Source organism: Hylobates moloch, unplaced genomic scaffold, assembly GCF_009828535.3.
Source record: "Hylobates moloch isolate HMO894 unplaced genomic scaffold, HMol_V3 SCAFFOLD_16, whole genome shotgun sequence".
Lineage (NCBI taxonomy): Eukaryota > Metazoa > Chordata > Mammalia > Primates > Hylobatidae > Hylobates > Hylobates moloch.
Window position 1 is genome coordinate 67,804,980 of NW_026652291.1, and position 19,422 is coordinate 67,824,401.

The 19,422-nt window shown below is 35.4% G+C and overlaps 1 protein-coding gene across 6 annotated transcripts in view; it reads right to left on the reverse strand.

Annotated features, from left to right (window-relative positions):
* STRN3 (striatin 3) overlaps positions 1-19,422 on the reverse strand; it is a 136,765-nt gene that overhangs the window by 13,582 nt on the left and 103,761 nt on the right. For 4 of the 6 annotated variants that reach the window (XM_032180183.2, XM_032180180.2, XM_058429901.1 and 1 more), the window contains 6 exons: positions 13,097-13,237; positions 7,637-7,770; positions 6,122-6,297; positions 5,892-5,939; positions 5,162-5,283; positions 706-873 (listed from right to left, as the gene is read on the reverse strand). In XM_032180183.2, coding sequence (XP_032036074.1) covers positions 706-873; positions 5,162-5,283; positions 5,892-5,939; positions 6,122-6,297; positions 7,637-7,770; positions 13,097-13,237 — 789 coding nt within the window. The remainder of the gene's footprint in view (positions 1-705; positions 874-5,161; positions 5,284-5,891; positions 5,940-6,121; positions 6,298-7,636; positions 7,771-13,096; positions 13,238-19,422) is intronic. The other 2 variants (XM_032180185.2, XM_032180184.2) reach the window with 1 other exon arrangement.

The following is a 19,422-nucleotide window of genomic DNA, read 5'->3' on the forward strand; positions in this document are numbered from 1 at the left end:
ACAAATACCTAAATGAATTCTTACCTCTAAAGCTTGGATAACTGAAAATTAGTACAATCACTACGGTGTCTAAGAGACACAAAATTATATATTTACTATTCACCTAAAATGTTTTAAAACAATATGTATTTTTATGTACAAATAAAAGGTCTAATTAAAAAAATTAAAAATGACTTGGAAAATAAGACCAGTAAATGTCTTCAAAAGGTAAACTGGTTAAAGCCTTTTTAAATAGGAAAATATTTAAAATCATGAAAATAACCCAATTTGTACTGTTCCAGTTAGGGGTTCAGTGATTATGGCTGGACTACTCAATTAGTGTGCTCGGGGTAATGGAACACATGGTTTATAGGTATGCTTGAGACTGTGATCCCTTCGGTCTTTGTGGGTAGTCGTCTGGAACAGGTGGTGTGCCTCCTGTTGTCCCTATGAGTATCCTCATTTGTCTATTCCACTGTTATATACAAGTAGTTTTACATTTTTAAAAAAAGGAATACAAAAAAGGTAAAAAAAGCACTGCACTATGGGACATAGTTGCAAAGCACTTCAAAAAAAATGAGTAAAAAGATTATCCTAACTTTTACAAAATTCATTCAATATATCTCCTCTTTGGAGCAGTAAAGAAATACATCAATTACTTTGTCCTTTATATATTCCAAAATTTTTAAAAAACTAACTTTTCTCACAGATGCAAAATTTACTTACTTTTATCTCCATTGTAAGTGCAAATACATGGCAATTTTTCTTGTGGATTCCATAACCTAACAGTGCCATCTGCTGAACAAGACAGTAATTGATTTTTTATGCCACTATAAGCAAGACCCCAAACTGCATCTGTATGACCAACTAAAGTGCCAGCTAGAACATTTGGCTCTAGGGAAAAAACAAACAAACAAAAAATTAGGTAAAAGAAGTTTAAAAGAAACTTTGATACATAAAGAAAACTTACCATATAACTGAGCATAAAGACCACACATAAAGGCCACAAGAAGATAAACTAAAGTGTACATTGTGGCTGTATCTAAGAGTAGAGTTATGGCCTACTTTTATCATAACCCTCCTCCCATCAACATTTTTCTGTATTTTCACAATTTTCTATAAAGGAACATATGCTTTTTTTTTTTTTTTTTTTTTTAAAAAAACAGCTTTCTTGAGATACAGATATAATTTACATACCATACAACTCACTCATTTTAAGTGTATAATTCAATGATTTTTGGTATGTTGTTTACAGAGTTATACAACCATCATGACAACCAATTTTAGGACCCTTTCATCACTCATTAGTCACTTCCCCCAATTCCTCCTCCCCACCTTTCCACAAGTCTAGGCAACAACTAATGCTCTGTCTCTGTAGATGTGTCTATTCTGAATATTTTCTATAAATGGAATCATACAATATGTGATCTTTTGTGACTGGGTTCTTTCACTGAGTATGTTTTCTTTTTTTCTTTTTGAAATAAGGTCTTGCTATCACCCAGGCTGGAGTACAGTGGCAAGGTCACAGTTCACCGCAGCCTTGACCTCCTAGTCACTGAACATGTTTTCAAGGTTTACCCATGTTGGAGCATGTATCAATACTCCATTTATTTTTAGTGCCAAATAATATTCTGCTGTATGGATATACCATATTTTATTTATCTGTTCCTTAACTGACAGACATTTGACAGCTGATAACATTGAGCATAATCTGTCTGATAATCCTGTTTTTCTAGTAAACTCCTCCCACTTTCCATGAACGGTTCTTATCATCTCCTCAATTCTCACAGCTCCCAACCTCTCTTCCTCATGAATGACTATGCCTCATACTTCACTGAGAAAATACAGCATTCAAATAATGCTGCATGTTTCTTAACCCCCATCTTCTTGCTGCGTAACATATAAATGATTAGTGTCTAAAAGTATCATCTTCTAGCTTCCAGATACAAGCAAGGAATCTGTCCTCCATCCTATCAAAGGCTAGTACCAGATGTCACTAACTTGCTGTAATGTTTACTGCTTCTGTACTACACAAATTCTCCTCCTTGGGATCATTACCATAGTGAAAAAAAAACTTGTTCCAGAATCTCTTCAACAAAAAATCTTCATTAATCCTATCCTCCCACCCCTTCTACCGAGCAATAGAAATATGCTTTTCACAGGCTGGGCGCGGTGGCTCACGCTTGTAATCCCAGCACTTTGGGAGGCCGAGGCGGGCGGATCATGAGGTCAGGAGATCGAGACCATGGTGAAACCCCGTCTCTACTAAAAATACAAAAAAAAAAAAATTAGCCGGGCGTGGTGGCGGGCGCCTGTAGTCCCAGCTACTAGGAGAGGCTGAGGCAGGAGAATGGCGTGAACCCGGGGGGCAGAGCTTACAGTGCGCCGAGATCGCGCCACTGCACTCCAGCCTAGGCCACAGAGCGAGACTCCGTCTCAAAAAAAAAGAAATATGCTTTTCACTTCCTGTTTACTCTTCAAATCACTCCAATTTGGTTTCTGATACCATTACCACACCAAAACAATCCTTGCTAATGATGATCCCTATACTATCAAATTTAATACTTTTCTTTGATGATACAAAACATTTTGTTGTTGTTCCCATTATATTGCTTTTCATCCATATAGTCTGACAGGAAAGATTATCCAGAGGTCCCTTCATCCTTCAGTCTTAGCTGCAGCATCCAAACTCTATCTGGCCAAGACCTGGGTGACCTGCTAGTCACTTACAAAAAGGAAACTTTATATCATATTATTAGACCTCTCAGCAACATTTGAAAGCAGAGACTTCTTTCTTCTCAAAATTGTTTCTTCTTTAGTGTGCGCTTCCATGATTTCACACACTCTCCTGCATTTCCTTCTGTCTCTTGAGTCACACCTCCTCAGTTTCCTTTGTTGGCTCTCTTGCTCTAGCCACCCTCCCCGTGTCAGTTACTGAGGACTTTAGTCCCAAGTTGTCTTCTCTTCTCACACTAAACAGTACACTCTCCCAGTATTGCCCAGATGATAGCTTAATGTATCATCTGTATAGAGATGACTGTCCATGTTTTTAACTTCAATCAAGATCTCTTTGGGCTCCTTATTTGTATATTACCTACTTGATATTGCCATCCTTTAACATGCCTAAAATCTGAACTCACCATCCTTAAATCTCCTCACACCTGTTCTGTCCCCGTTTCAATAAATGCTCCCATCACATGCTCAGTTGCATCAAACACTCAGGACTGAATGTTCTGAATGTTTGAAATGTTCTGAAATTAGTGATGATGGCTGTACAACTTTGTGAACATAGTAAAAACTACTGAACTGTAGACTTTAATTTTTTTTAGAGATGGGGTCTTGTGGCTGCGCATAGTGGCTCATGCCTGTCATCCCAATACTTTGGGAGGCTGAGGCAGGCAGATCACTTGAGCCCAGGAGTTTAAGACCACCCCGGGCAACATGGCCACCATTTCTACAAAAAATACAAAAACTAGTGCGGTGTGGTGGCTCACACCTGTGGTCCCAGCTCCTCAGGAGGATGGCTTGGGCCTGAGAGGCGGAGGTTGCAGTAAGCCAAGATCATGCCACTGCCCTCCAGCCTAGGAGACAGAGCAAGACTGTTTCCAAAAAAGACAGAGAGAGACAGGGAGAGAGAGAGAGAGACTGGGTCTCACTCTCTTGCCCAGGCTGGAGGACACTGGCACCATCATAGCTCACTACAGCCTTTACTTTTCACACTCAAGTGATCCTCCCAGCTCAGCCTCCCGGGTGTCTGGGACTATAGGCATGTGCCACCCCATCTGGCAAATCTTTAAATTTTTGGTAGACATGAGGTCTCACTGTGTTGCCCAGGCTGGTGTTGAACTCCTGGCCTCAAGTGATCCACACACCTCGGCCTCCCAAAGTGGTGGGATTACAGGCGTGGGCCATTGTGTCCAGCCTGAAATGTATACTTTAAAAGGGTGAATTTTGTGACATGTAAATTATCTCAGTAAAGCAGTTAAACACATACAATCAAATTAAGAGTCACTCACCCATCACTTTATCTACTCAACATAATTTATCAATAAATCCTGTCTATTCTACCACACTCGCTCAGCGTACCTCAAAACCACTTCTAAATGCTCTGCTACCACCACTCTAATCTTGGCAATATAGTCTGTCACCTAGTTTACTGGACTATTATATGACAGCAGCCTCCTAACTGGTACTTCTTTTTCCACTCCTATCGCCCCCAATTTATTCTTCTCACAACAGACACAGTCACCTTTTTAAAACCTTATATTTATCAGATAACTTTCTGGCTTAAAACTCTACTGAAAGTTTCCTTTTATCCTTCAGATTTTGGCTTGAATGTTATTATTTTAGAAAGACCTTTCTTGACTAACTCTTCTACAGAAGGTTCTGCCTGTTACTCCCTCTCACAGTACTCTATCTTCTTATCATTTATCACAATTTGTAACCATAGATCCCATCCCTTCGCTTATTTGTTTTATGTCTCTACTTCCCATTGGTCTAAATCTTATTTCTTGACATAGTGCTTACCACAATGCCTAGCTAATCTAGGCACAAAGTGTGTGTTAAATAAAAAGAACAAAGAGTTCATAAACATTTTGTTTTAACATTTTATAATTATTAACAGTGCCCTTACAAATATATTTGAACACAGGTACAGGTAGGTGTTTCTGTAGAACAGATTTCTAAAAGCTCCATTTGTAAGTCAAAGGAGATTTCTTTTCTGTTGTTTTTTTTTTTTCCATTTTGAAATTAAGAATGTTTTGTAGATATGAGCTAAGAATAACAAAAAAATTTTTTGGCTCCAAAAAGTTTTAATGATTTACACCCTTGCTGTTGGTTCCATTGTCTTTTGCTTAATATTTTTAAAATATATAAACTATTTAAGTTCAAAATTTTGTTATAGATTACACATTGTTTCCTTCTTCTTTTTGTAACTACTACCTAAATTAACATTTTAATTAATATAGTTTTTTTAACAACAGAGAAAGTATCAATTCATAGGCTTAAATACCCATGGCATGACATTTCCTAATTTCTCTTTAATAAAGCAATTTATTGGCAAATGGAAGAACTAAATGAGGTGACTAATATAAGTTTAAATAACCTCGTAATCATATTTGAGGTATTTACTTTTGTCAGCTCCATTCACTTAAAAAAAATACATTTTGATCATTTTACCTACCATATGTATCATATGGATCCACACTGGGACTCGGCATATTCCACCACTGGATGGTTGCATCAATACCACCACTAAAACACTGTTCTCCATTAGAACTAATAGCTAATGACAGAACAGGGCCACTATTGTAGGAAGAGAGGGAAAAAAAATTACTAATAAATTCTAAGAAGAAACTCAAATCTCCATTCCCCCAACCTCTGAATTTATGTAATATCTAAAAACTATTTTAAGAGAATATGTACATCTGACTGGTACTTTTTTTTTTTTTCTTTTTGGAGACAGGGTCTCACTCTGTCGCCAGCCCAGACTGGAATGCAGTGGTGATCTCTGCTCACTAAAACCTCCGCCTCCCAGGTTCAAGCGATTCTCCTTCCTCGGCCTATCAAGTAGCTGAGACTACAAGCGCACACAACCATGCCCAGCTAATTTTTGCATTTTGAGGTAGAGATGGAGTTTCACCATGTTGGCCAGGCTGGTCTCAAACTCCTGACCTCAAGTGATCTGCCCGCCTCAGCCTCCCAAAGTCCTGGGATTACAGGTGTGAACTACTGCATCTGGCCTGAATGATACTATTATATTCATATTCCAATACAATTATTAAATAGCTATTATTCAAGTAATACATCTTTTCTAATATAAAACATTTAGAAAATCACAAGGTTTGAGGACTGATAAATGATATTTAACAATAATTATGATGTTAATTAAATACCAATTCAGTAAAACTTACATGTGGGCCCTAAATGTGTAGATAGGCTCTACATCTAAAGAGGCACTCCTAAAAGAGGGGGAAAAAGGGTAGGGGAAGAGAAGACAATTAAATAACTATGAATCACTGGTTGATATTAAATAGTCATTAGATCAAATGTGTGCATTAAAGATATGCAACCATAATGAGGAATAATTACTTATATTAGCAAAATTGGAAGAAATACACCAGGCTAACATTAAAATACTTGCTTTTTGGCAGGAACTGTTTTTTGCAGGTTCCAAAGTTTCAGGGTATGGTCCTCAGAAGCAGTAACCAGCACAGGTTCTACAGGATGAAAAGCTAATGCCCGTACTCCATCAAAATGGCTACGTAGTGTATACTTGGGATTCCATGTCTTTCGAAAGGCATCTTTATTAGCAGGCAACTAAAAGGAAAGAGCACAATATTTAGTGGTAAAAGCAGTAAACTGGAAGGCATGTGGAGTGTTTGTTCGTTTCTTTTTGGTGTGTTTAACACATATATTTAAAACTGTTGGCTAAAATGTCCAGTGGAAATTTAATGTACCTTTAAAACTTTCTAAAAAAACTTTATCATTTAATAATAACTCAGAATAATTTCATTCGCCTTACAAATAGCCTAGGTCAAATGAAGAGTTCCTTAATCTGTTTTTACCTATTAAGCTAAACCCAAAGCTCTTATTAAATGTCAGATGAGAACAAAATAACTACCATTGCTGCAATACTTTACATGAAAAATAATTACATAAGTTATTACAAATATCCAACGGTACAGTATTAACAGTAAAGTTGTCATTTAGAAATATATTAGCATGTGAAATTATTAAAGGCAGCAAGTTAAGGTACTTTCTGAAAGTCTGAACTATAGACCCTTTAAGAATATTTTTATCCCATTTTCATAATTCTTGATATTGACAGAGGTTTATCTTTTTACCTTCACATTTCTCCATCTGTAAAGATAGGCTGTGAAACCACTTCTAAAGCAGTCAAAAGTTTACGGGAATTTAGTCGCTTATATACTTAAAAAAATATATTAATGAGAATAATCCAGCCCACCAAAGGCTGTCCCTAAAAAGCATGCTAACGTTAAGTATAAAACGTGGAAAAAAGAAACTCATTATAAAAAGAAAAAAAATTGCTGAAAAACTGCAAATAACATAAAGATCTAACAAGTATAGTTAACTCTCAATTGAAATATTAATGTCTAGAAAAAATTAAATCCAAGACAAGTTTCACCTTTAACACTGGACTCCCCATCCCTTCCATCCACTCCCCAACCCTCTAATGAAGGAGTTAAATATTCAGGAAATGATGCAAGCTAACTTTAAAATGTTCAGAAACTTTAAAATATTTCCTTAAGAAAATAAAAGTTCAAAAATAAAACATGCTTTTTAAGAAGTATTCTGAAGGCAAATATATGATTCAGGTTTTTTTTTTTCTTGTTAACACCAAAATATGGCTTAATTTGAGATAATTGAGAGTTGACTACTCAAGATGTATTTACTGACCAATATATTAATCATCTCAAACTTCTAGTTAATCCACCAAAATACCTAAAAAAAAAAATTTAAATACCACAAAGAAAGTAGTTATAAAAGAAAAACTACATGTCACTTCAAATCAACACATTGACACAAACTTATCTTTTCCATGCACCTTGACATTAATTCTGTTTTATAAGTGATTCCAAAAAATAAGGAGCCTTCTATTAAATCATTAAAAAATTAAAAATAAAACTGCACTTACATCATAACTATAGTCTGCATCATTTGTTACCGTCAAGTCTGCAAGGTCTCCAAGGCCCAGTACACTTAACAAAACATCATCAGAACCCATAATAAATGACTTGCCTCCTCCAGATGGAAACGTTATTGGTTCAGCTATAAAGAACAAAACCGCTTCTTAAATGCTGAAAAATCATACAGTACAAGACAATATTGTGGGGAAAATTTAAGCACTTAACAGTTACAATATTCAGTAATATAATTAATTTTTATTTTCCCACTTCTACTCAAAAAATCCTGTTACTAAGCAGTGTTAAACAAATGTGTTGGAACTGTGGTGTAGTAACCGTCCACAAATAAAATGTGCACTAGATATATTATTCTGGGGTGGAAGTTGGGGCAAAAAAGCTTTGTCTGTCTAAATCTCTTATCACTTCAATACAATTATAACTATAGTTTACATGTTAAATAAGAAATAGGACAAATTTTGATTAAATAATAGAGTTAAATATCAATTTTTGCATTCATGGGGGGAAACCTCTACCATGGACCTCAAAGACCTCAAAGTAGTCATACAGTATTTTTTAAATGTTAATAGGTTGTCGCTAAGTCCTTCTGCTTTCTAAAGAAGTACTAGGCATCCTAGTTCCTGATAAAAACTAGTACAAACATTGAAATGTAAATGGTTTACAGTCAGCTATATACTCTATCAGTTCACTAGAATGAAGCTTTAATTGTTCAGATTCCTTCAGTAACAGCAATGGTCTAGGAAAAAGTTCTTCCACCAACAATGTCAGTTTCCTTTCTATAAAAGGTTAATCCATGTGATCTTCAGAATGTCTTCCAGCTTTATTTATTTATTTATTTATTTAGAGACACAGTCTTGCTCTGTCACCCAGGCTGGAGTGCAGTGGTGCGATCTCGGCTCACTGCAACCTCCACCTCCTAGGTTCAAGCAATTCTCCTGTCTCAGTCTCCCAAGTAGCTGGGATTACAGGTGCCCGCCACCACACCCGGCTAATTTTTCTGTTTTTAGTAGAGAAGGGCTTTCACCATGTTGGCCAGGCTGGTCTTGAACTCCTGACCTCAAGTGATCCGCCCACCTCGGCCTCCCAAAGTGCTGGGATTACAGGCGTGAGCCACCACACCCAGCCTGTCTTCCAGCTTTAAAGCTTTGACTACGACTTTTATTTTAATGTCCCATTCTAGTTACCATGACATCCTAAAATGAAGCAAGTAATCTTACCACAGAGCTTTAATTTCTGATCAGATCTGCCATTTCAATTTCAAACTAAACTCAGGTTGAGCTTCACTTAGTTTTCTCAACTATATCATGTGCATTATTACAGCTTTTCGTGTTAATATTAGCAGTTCCAATTATTTAAAATGTGTTTTCCTTTCTATACATACTACTGACCAATTAAACTCTGCCATAATTGAATGACTATTATCTAAATATTTTGTTGTAACAGTCATAGTTTAAGCAACAACCTTCAATACCATTTCAAATATGCTTTGAAAGCAAAATTTTAACATTAAGATAACAAGGGAGAAATACTCAAATCATAATATAAACTCTATATCAAAACACACTTAAAATTCATGAGCAAATTTAAAAGGGAAACATTATACAAAAAAGCTGATTATCAATTTAAAAAAATTCCCATGAAAAATGATATAAATATGCTATAGGAAACACAACAGGTGTAATGAAACTTGACAGTCATCACTAACACTACTGGAAATAATTCTGAGAAGACACAATTCATATATATACTATGGCAAAATAAAATTCAACTTTACTTAGAATATCTTGTTATTTTATTTTATCCTATCAAAGTAAGCTATATAATCTGACTCAAATAGGGCTCTAAAATGCAGCTCTGATTCAGTTACTTGATCTAAAATGAATCTGAAAGCACCTGACAAAATATATAGATATTAAGTAGTATTTAGTTAATCTTTCAATGATGACACTTATTGAATCTGAATAATCTGTAGCACTGATCTTTTGATCTTTTCCTACCAATTATTAGTATGCAGTTATTGGCAATACCAGAAGCAGCTAAAAACTATAAAATCAACAATTTAAACTTATGCTTAAGGATAATTATATAAAAGTCATTAGATAATATTTACTCAAAGCATTTTTCTCTAGACAAAGAAATATTTTTACTTTAAGCTCAGGGAATTTGTTTCTAAGAAAAGCCAGAACAAAATGCCACAGTTCCTCCCACTCACAATTATACAAACATTCACTGACACAAATCTCAAAAGCCCAATAAAATAACTTTAACATAACAAATGATTTTGCAAGACTATCTCTGATCAGCCACTGACCAATTTAGGAGCATGTGAAGGGAAGTGTCTGGACATTAGTTTTACTTGAGTTTTGGATTAATTGTACTTAACAAAAAATTAGTGTTATACTCATTTCTAATTAATCATATGACCACATTTCTGTCCTTTTCTCTATATACACACATATATTTTACGACATTTATGTAGATATTGCAAGCTATTCTACTTCATCAGTATTTACACATATATGTGCAAAAATTCTTTTACACTATTACCTCTGCTTTCCATATTACCCATCACTGTGGCATATGGTAATCACAGCAGCTACTCATTTGTTTGCCCTTTTTCCCTGCAGAGGGAATTAATTTCTATCCTAAAAATTCATTTTATTAATGGTAATATAATTACCCATAATATAAAAATGTCATTAGTAATTCAAAGAAGAATATAATTATTCAAACAAGTAGTTTTTTTGTTTTTATTTTTTTTTTTGAAGCCTTGCTCTGTCGCCCTGGCTGGAGTGCAGTGGCACAATCTCGGCTCACTGCAAGCTCCACCTCCCGGGTTCACGCTATTCTCCTGCCTCAGCCTCCCGAGTAGCTGGGACTACAGGCGCCTGCCACCATGCCCAGCTAATTTTTTTTGTATTTTTAGTAGAGACAGGGTTTCACCGTGTTAGCCAGGATGGTCTCGATCTCCTGACCTCGTGATCCACCCGCCTCGGCCTCCCAAAGTGCTGGGATTACAGGTGTGAGCCACCACGCCCAGCCTAAAAAAAGTAGTTTTAATATCTTTTTTTTTTGTAATAGAGACAGAGTTTTACTATGTTGCCCAGGCAGAGTTTTGCTATGTTGCCCAGGCTGGTCTTGAATTCCTGGGCTCAAGTGATCCTCCTGCCTTGGGCTCCCAAAGTGCTGGAATTACAGGCATGAGCTACTATGCCTGCCCTAGTTTTTAATTTAATGATGGAAATTTAGGAGGCCTAAGAGATTTCATCAAATAATATAACAATACTAGTATAATGGGTCTATAAAATACAAGGTCTTTTTCAGACTTTTATAACTAATCTTCCTTTTGATGGACACTTATGATGAAGGAAACCTGTAGCTCGCATATTGAACTCTTTTTCCCAAGAACTTAGTCCAGGTAACAGATTCCATTTATACCAGTGGCAACATGGTAGGTCTCAAGTCTATAGCAGCAATAGTCTAGAAGATTGTAATGTTGAAGTACCACTCCCAGAAAACAGACATTTGTTCTTTATAAAATGAGGTAGGACACGGACTTCAAAAGTAAAGAAGGAAGTTGGGGACTGCCACTGAAAATAAGGAGATATGTACTCCAAAGCTGCCTTCTTAGCTTGAAGTCAAACTCACATCTCTTTAAGTAACAAATTCTAGTAAGATTGATACTTCAAAAACTGTAATGAAGTTCACACTTATCAAATCTCTCCCCTCGCCCTCTTACCAGCATCACGAAACAGATCACTGACCTATATTCTTTCTTTAAAACACACACATAACACATAAACAAACACACATACAGAGCTCTAAGTTGGTTTTCGTGTAGAGTATGCCTTGACTGGCTTTTTCCGTAAGTCACTGGTTTGAAACATTTAAAAGGGTCCACACTGCTAACATGGCTTTGCCTTAAACTGCAAAACCTGCAGTTTAAATGTACATTAATTACAAAAATTTTAGCAAGTTGTACTATGCATATTTGGCAAAACAGACCAAAAACAAGGCAAAATCACCGCTAAATGCATAAAATAAAAAAAAAAAGGAGTTGCTATGTGTATTTTAGAAAATACTTCTAAAGTAAAACAGGAATATATCTCAATAGTGGAAATGAGATCTGAAAAAATTAAGACACTATTTTATTTTTCATTCATTTTGTTTTGAATGATTTTGTTATTTTAGTGATTTTTTTTTAAGGTGAGAGAAGTAAATGGTAAATTATGAGAGGGAAAAAAATGCAAAATTATTTAATTGTAAGGAAACTGTGCCACTAGGGAAATCTTAAAAGGGAACAAGATGCATTTAAAATTTTTTGACTGAGACACCAAACAAATCTTCTTTACACAGCAAAGGCAATAACATCAATTAAATTTACTACATATGCCAAATAACTGTATCTCATATATCACAATAATCTTTGGTTAAAAATTCAGATTCAATACTTGTAAGTATTTAGACTTAGAGTTATACATGACTCAAGTATACCTATATATCTTCGGCTAAAATCAATTTTGGAAAAAATGTTTAAGTAGTACTTTCATTTCCTACACATTTCTGGTTTAGGCAAATTTTATAAAATTCATTACTAGGTAGAATATACTTGCTACCAAGTTAAAGAATAATGATGCTGCCTTATTCTCAAATGATTAATTTAGGTAACAGTTACATATATTTTTTGAAGTAATATATATTTAAAGTAACAGACTGGGCACTGTGGCTCACACCTGTAATCCCAGCGCCTTGGGAGCCAAGGTCGGCAGATCACTTGAGGTCAGGAGTTCGAGACCAGCCTGGCCAACATGGTAATATTCTGTCTCTACTAAAAATACAAAAAATTGGCCGGGCATGGTGGTGTGCACCTATAGTCCCAGCTACTTGGGAGGCTGAGGCAGGAGACTCGCTTGACCCCAGGAGGCAGAGGTTGCAGTGAGCCGAGATCATGCCACTGCACTCCAGCCTGGGCGACAGAGTGAGACTCCGTCTCAAGGGAAAAAAAAGATTAAAAAAAAAAAAGGTTCCAAGCGCAATGCCTGGCACCATAGTTGTCTTCTAGTAAGTGGTAATCATTATTAGTTGCTAAATTTACGCAATAAGACAAAATGAGTAGTTTTTTCCATATGTATTATTTTAAGTTTGTTTTTATAAATTACTATTTTCCCATTACTGGATCTGTAGTTAAAATTAGATTTAAGAAAAGACTCTGAATTCACCTATGATGGAAACAACAACTCCTCACATTAAAAACAAAAATAAAATATAAAGAAATAGAAACCAGAAATGTCAAAATCCCTAAATTAATTACATCAAGAGCTTGCCCAACACCTTCTCTAAAGATCATATAAAATGATCATCAGCATTTTAAACAGTAGCCTAGTTGCATAAAGATGTGATTTGGATTTAAGGTCTTCTGAAATGTAAATAAACATGGTAGCTAAATTTTGTACCTTCCTCTGCTCTTGCACCTTCATGATCAGTCATTCTAGTAGAGGCTGACCTAGACTGATTAATGATTCCTGAAGGGATGTGGGGCAGCTCATCATCTCCCAGATCAGCTATCATGTCGTAGAGTTTTGTCCTGTTGGCCCCTGTAAATTAATGTCAGCAGTAGAGGTTCATTTAATGGCTACCGCTTGACTTTCCAGCAGCCTTTAAAACCAACTTATTAACAAAACAGACTATTAAGAAGTCCCAGTTATTAAAATATCAGAAAACTAAAGATGTCTTCCATTTTCCATACCATCCCCCAAAACACATTGAGTTTAAATATTTACTATTTCTGTGGAGAGATATATATAAAGATACATATATATATTACATATATATCTCTAAAGATATATATATATATATATATATCTCCATAGAATATTTTAGAGAGTTCTTTAAAGTTCTGTAAGCTCACAGACACAGAAGGTATCATTAAAACAAAGGAAAATTTGGGTGTTTAAGATTAACATTTATCAGTGTAAAGAATAAAACAAGGGCTTTTCAACATAATTCACTGTTTTAAAAACAAAGGAGTAAGTACAAGTAATTTTTATGAGGGTGCAACAAACAATTAACTTTACCTGGTGTTTCCATGAATATTTTCCTGCCATGTTAGTACAAATTTGTCATTAACAAATCAATCCCAATTTCTTTCAAAATTTTTTTTCATTTTTCCCAAATCTGAAAAACCTGATTTATCCATGAGATACATCTCTGAGTTTCTCATAATGATATGAAAAGTCAGCACTGTCATAAGCCATAAATATAAGGGAAGAATTTTGGCTGTTGCCTGGATAATTCAGGCCAAAATATATAAAACTCAAAAGCTTCTGTAGCATTGTGGAATGTTCTTTAACTCTGAACTTTAGAAACAGCAGAATTATTTATTTTGAACCATGTATTTTCAAAGAAAACAAGTTTTAAGAATGTCAGAAAAAAATACTTTGAAAAGACAATGCTTTATAATCTACATAAGTTTAAAAAAATAAAATACGTAAGTCCAAGGTCAAACATTATGATCTTATATTTACTAACATCAACATTAATGGAAGAATTCGACTGCTACATATTAAGTTCACTGTGGCTATCTGAGTGTAAGTAACTCTAAGAACTATTATGCATCTATGTATCCTTAACAAAATGCCAGGCAATTAGATGGTAAAACTTAGTGGAAATAGGTGGACTTTCATACATTTATTGGTCCTATTTTACAGTAATTCCTAATTTCTTAGAAATGCTTAAACAACTCTACTTCTGGATTAGGTAATATGTTACGTAGTCTGAATTTCCTAACTAATAATAATGAAGAAACTCAGTGTTACCTGAGGATTCCCCCACCCCCACAGAGAAATGACTGTAAACAAATTCTCCAATAAACAAAAAACTGTCTACTGGATGTCCAACCACCAGTTACATTCAACGTAAAAGAATATAAACATTATCCTTTCTCACAAAATAGCTCCCTTTTGTAACCTTCCCACTTAAATGACTACCACCACTATTTATTTAATTTTGCTTCCTAAAATTTTGCAACCACATCTTAACTCTTCTTCAACTTGTAAAATTATAAAGCGGTGGGGGCTGATTTTAAAAAAGAATCTTCCTTTAAAGTATTCTCCAAGTTTATCTATTGACTTTAATCAAGGCTTTCAATCTTATGAATTACAAGAGACTCCTAATTGGTTTTTCTGTCTCTGAGCTCCATTTACCTTCAATCACATTTATATACTACAACTAAATTAATTTTCCAAAATTATCACATTTATTATATCTCCCTTCACTCAGAAACCACAAGTAGCACTTCCACACTCTTTGGATCAAAGTTAACTAAAATTATGTACTTAACCGTTTCATGTGCTTCATGATCTGATCCTATTTTTTCTACCCCATCTTATTTTTTAATGATCCACAATACAAACTCCCTTCATTTTCCAGTCAAAGCAGTTTCCATATAGTTTCAGTGTTCACCGGGGTTACTTCTGCAGTATTTTGTCATATTTGTCCTCACTCATTCTCAGAAAGGTGAGAAGGCTTTCTACACACACACACACACACACACACACACACACACACACACACACACACTTCCTTATCTTCTAACATGCACCTCAGCCTATCCAAATTCTATCCATTCCTCCACACCAGTTCCATCTCTTCTGTAAAGCTTTTGTTGATCTTTCAATGTTCTTATTTGTGTGTAACATAAAATGACTTTATTAAATACTACCTTGTAAATAATTTATGTGATAGTTAATGTGAAACATAATAAAGGCTTGACAAAGTTTAGTTACAGATAAAGTCAAAATCTTCCTGTACACATGAACTGGGAGATACAAAAGGGAAAGAAATTAGGAGATATTATGGAAGCTACTGTTCAAACTGAGGATCCCAAATTATATAATATTATTTACATACTATAGCCAGATAGCTTCAGTGTGACACAGTGCCAAGTTGAGGAAATGATGAAACTTCCCTGCTCTAATCCTAGTTTCTCAAAAGCTGCCAAAAGATGAAAGCAGATTTCATTTAGTAGTAGTCTTTACTCTATTGTGCAGAGCATCTTTCAACTGCAAATTTAATGTCTTCGTTTTCTTTCTAAACCTATCCAATACTCTAAATAAATGCAACAAAACAATTTCAAATAAAAAACCTGAAGTCTTATCAGCAATGAGAAAACTGTAGTAGTATAACAGGATACTAGACAATATTAATACCAATATTTAAAGGCATATTTGAAGGCACATTAAGCACTAATAAAAACTGAAATTTATAGAAGTACAAATACTTTTTCTAATTCTTATAGCAAGAAAAACTTTATTTTTAAATTTTTATTATTATTTTTGAGACAAGGTCTTGCCCTGTCACCCAGGCTAGAATGCAGTCACACGAACACGGCTCTCTACAGCCTTGAGCTCCTTGGCTCTTGACCTCCTGGATTCAAGTGATCCTCCCACCTCGGCCTGCTGGGCCCACAGGCATGTATCATCAAGCTTGGCTAATTTTTAAAAAAATTTTGTAGAGACAGGGTCTCACCATGTTGTCCAGGCTGGTCTTGAACTCTTAGGCTCAGGCAATCCACCTACCTCAGTCTCCAGAGTAGCTGGGACCACAGGCATGCACTACCACACTCAGCTAATTTTTGTATTTTTTATTTTTGTAGAGATGGTCTCACCATGCTGCCTAGTCTGGTACTGAGCTCCTGGGGTCAAGCAATCCTCTCTCCTAAGCATCCCAAATGCTAGGATTGCAGGCATGAGCCACCGTGCCCAGCTAGAAAAACTTTTCTCCTACTATGAATACAACCCACCTACCTCTTAACACCTCTTAACAAATACAAAGTCCTATATAAATGCATAATCCTCTAGACTGACACAATGAAAAACATACTAATTATGCCACGTGTAAGCCAAACTACAGACTACTGTTACGTTTTCAAATTCCGCTCAAACACACATACTCATGCCATGAAATTTATCTTACTATGCCCTCTATAACTGTAAGTAAAATAGTACTTTTGAACAAATCTAACATTTTCCCTTTCTCAAATGAGCCCTCCCTTTGTTGATCAACTTTTATATTCTGAAGTTTAACTGTCAGCAGGCAAACAAACTGGAAAAGATAAGCTTATTTTAGCATGAAAATTTAGTTAAGTCATGTTTGCTATATCTGTTCTATTTTCTATCATAAAGCTTTCACAGCTTTATTTAATTTATTTAAGACAACTGTTGTCTTAAATAAATATGAGATCACAATAATAAGAAAAAATAACTTCAGCTGCAAAGTGACTCTTCGGTTTTAAAAAGTGCACTGATTAAAGAGTATCAATCTGATACATTCTGATCCTAGGCAAAATACCTAAGTTATTTTCTTGAAAAGAAAGAAAAAAATCCCGAGTTAAAGGACATGAATGTTTGTTTTTAAAGAGTGAAATTAAAGCCAGAAACATAAAACCACATGTCTAGTTGAAAATAACATCTCTTTGCTATGAAACGATTTTGTTTTTGTCTTTGAGGGAGGAGAGAGAATATAACTATTTTGTGGGCTCTTCGAATTAGTACTATGTGCTAAACGGAAGTAGCTTAATCGTAACAGATAATTTGTAGTGTGAGCAAAGGTGTTTTTAAAAGCCTACTTAAGAGTAAGTTCTTCTTAAATGTATTCAAATACCTAATTTTGGATATTTGGCTTCAAGTCACACTTTAAAAAACTGTACTTCCTGGTGACAACATGTTTTCTTGGATCTGGAATAGTAAATGACAAATATTAATACAAAACTTTAAAAATAAAAATTAGAAAATGACTTGGGGGAGCTCACTTATGATTTATTTTAAAAGAAATGTTGAAAAAGTTACAAGACTTTCCCCTTTTCAAATGTATTGATAATCAGGCCAGAAGGTGCATAGTAATTCTGCAACACCAGTAAAGGAGAGAAGGGAAATGGCAAAAAAATCATATTCCATATACAGAAAAGACAGAAAAGTTAAGACAAACAAGAATAATTAGGAAAATTAAGATAAGTCCACTCACTAAGAACCAGGAATGCAAACATACATATTCCCAAAATATGAATTTTTAAAATGGGGAAAGCCTATACATCTTTTCAAGAAAGGAAATGAAATAATCTTTTCTTGGTAAGTTTAAATTTTATAGGTATAATATAGCTTAAGAGTAACAACAGGCTATAAGAATGACAGCTCCTATCAAAGGAAAATACATTATAATCCACAGTTTAAATTGTCCATGTTGAAAAGGAGTAACAAATATCAAAGAAAGCCTTAAAAGATTTTTAGCTGCTCTCTCATATTCTAACTAAAGCCTCCATATTTCAGATGCTTCGTTCACACTGTAATTTTTAATCATTGATTTATGTTTTTACTAAGATATAAAATACAGTACAAATGGAGACCTTAAAAAGTTAGAAAAATGCTACCAGCCCAACATTTTTACAAAAGATTAATTCAAGCTCCTCCCAAATTACAGAAAACATAGAAATTATTAAAAAGTGAAAGAAAACTGAGTTTTAGCTTAGACATTAGTATTCCATCAAGGCTTACTTCTTGATTTTCATGACTGTACTGTGGTCATACACGAGAATATCTTTGTTTAAATATATACTATTTAAAGAGCAACATGTCTACAACTTAGTTTTCTGAACTACTCAAAAAAAAAAAAAAAAAAATACATGGCCAGGTACGGTGGCTCATGCCTGAAATCTTTTTTTCTTTTTTGAGATGGTCTCCCTCTGTCGCCCAGGCTGGAGTGCATTGGCGCTATCTTGGCTCACTGCAACCTCCGTCTCCTGGGTTCAAGCGATTCTCCTGCCTCAGCCTCCCCAAGTAGCTGGGACTACAGGCGTGAGCCACCATGCCCAGTTAATTTTTTTTGTATTTTTAGTAGAGACAAGGTCTCACCATGTTGGCCAGGCTGATCTCAAACTCTTGACCTCAGGTGATCTGCCCGCCTCAGCCTCCCAAAGTGCTGGGATTACAGGCATGAACCACTGCACCCAGCCTCATGCCTGAACTCTTACTGCTTTTGGAGATTGAGGTGAGATGATCACTTGAGGCCAGGAGTTTGAGATCCGCCTGGGCAACATACAGAGATCCTGTCTATTAAAAAATGTAAAAATTAGCCAGGCATAGTGGTGCACACCTGTGGTCCTAGCTACTCGGGAGGAGGGAGTGGAAAGATTGCTTGAGCCCAGGAGTTTGAGGTTGCAGTGAGCTACAATGTGCTACTGTACTCCATCCGGGGCAGCAGAGTGACAGCCTGTCTCAAAATAAAAAAGAATATATTTACAGAAAGGAAAGGGAAAAGCAAGTGTTAACATTTGGTGGGTAATCTGGGCGAAAAATATATGGAATTCTCTGTACTATTCTCACAAAATTTTCTTAAGTCAGAAATTATGTCAAAATAAAAAGTTAAAAGGAAAAGAAAGCTTAACCCTTTGAAGCCTGAGACGAAAATAACTGCATCAAGCCTCTTTAGTTTCAAGGTACTGACTCTTAGAGTATTAATAAGATAAAGTACATCTCAATTATATTGTATATCTCACTTAGTAAGAAAGAAATATTGAAGTGGGTCTACATTCCAAGACAAGGCTGTCACTTTTAACCCCTTTTCCTCTTGCCGGGGGGAGGGGGCGGGCAGGGGGTAAAAAAAAGAAGGGTGAGATGGAGTGAACAAGTTGGAAGACACAGAAACTTTAACTTAGCACTTGATTTTAGAAGCCTTTCCATTTAAAAGTCAAATCTTGAATGGGTCTTTACAAAGTCAAGAAGTCAGC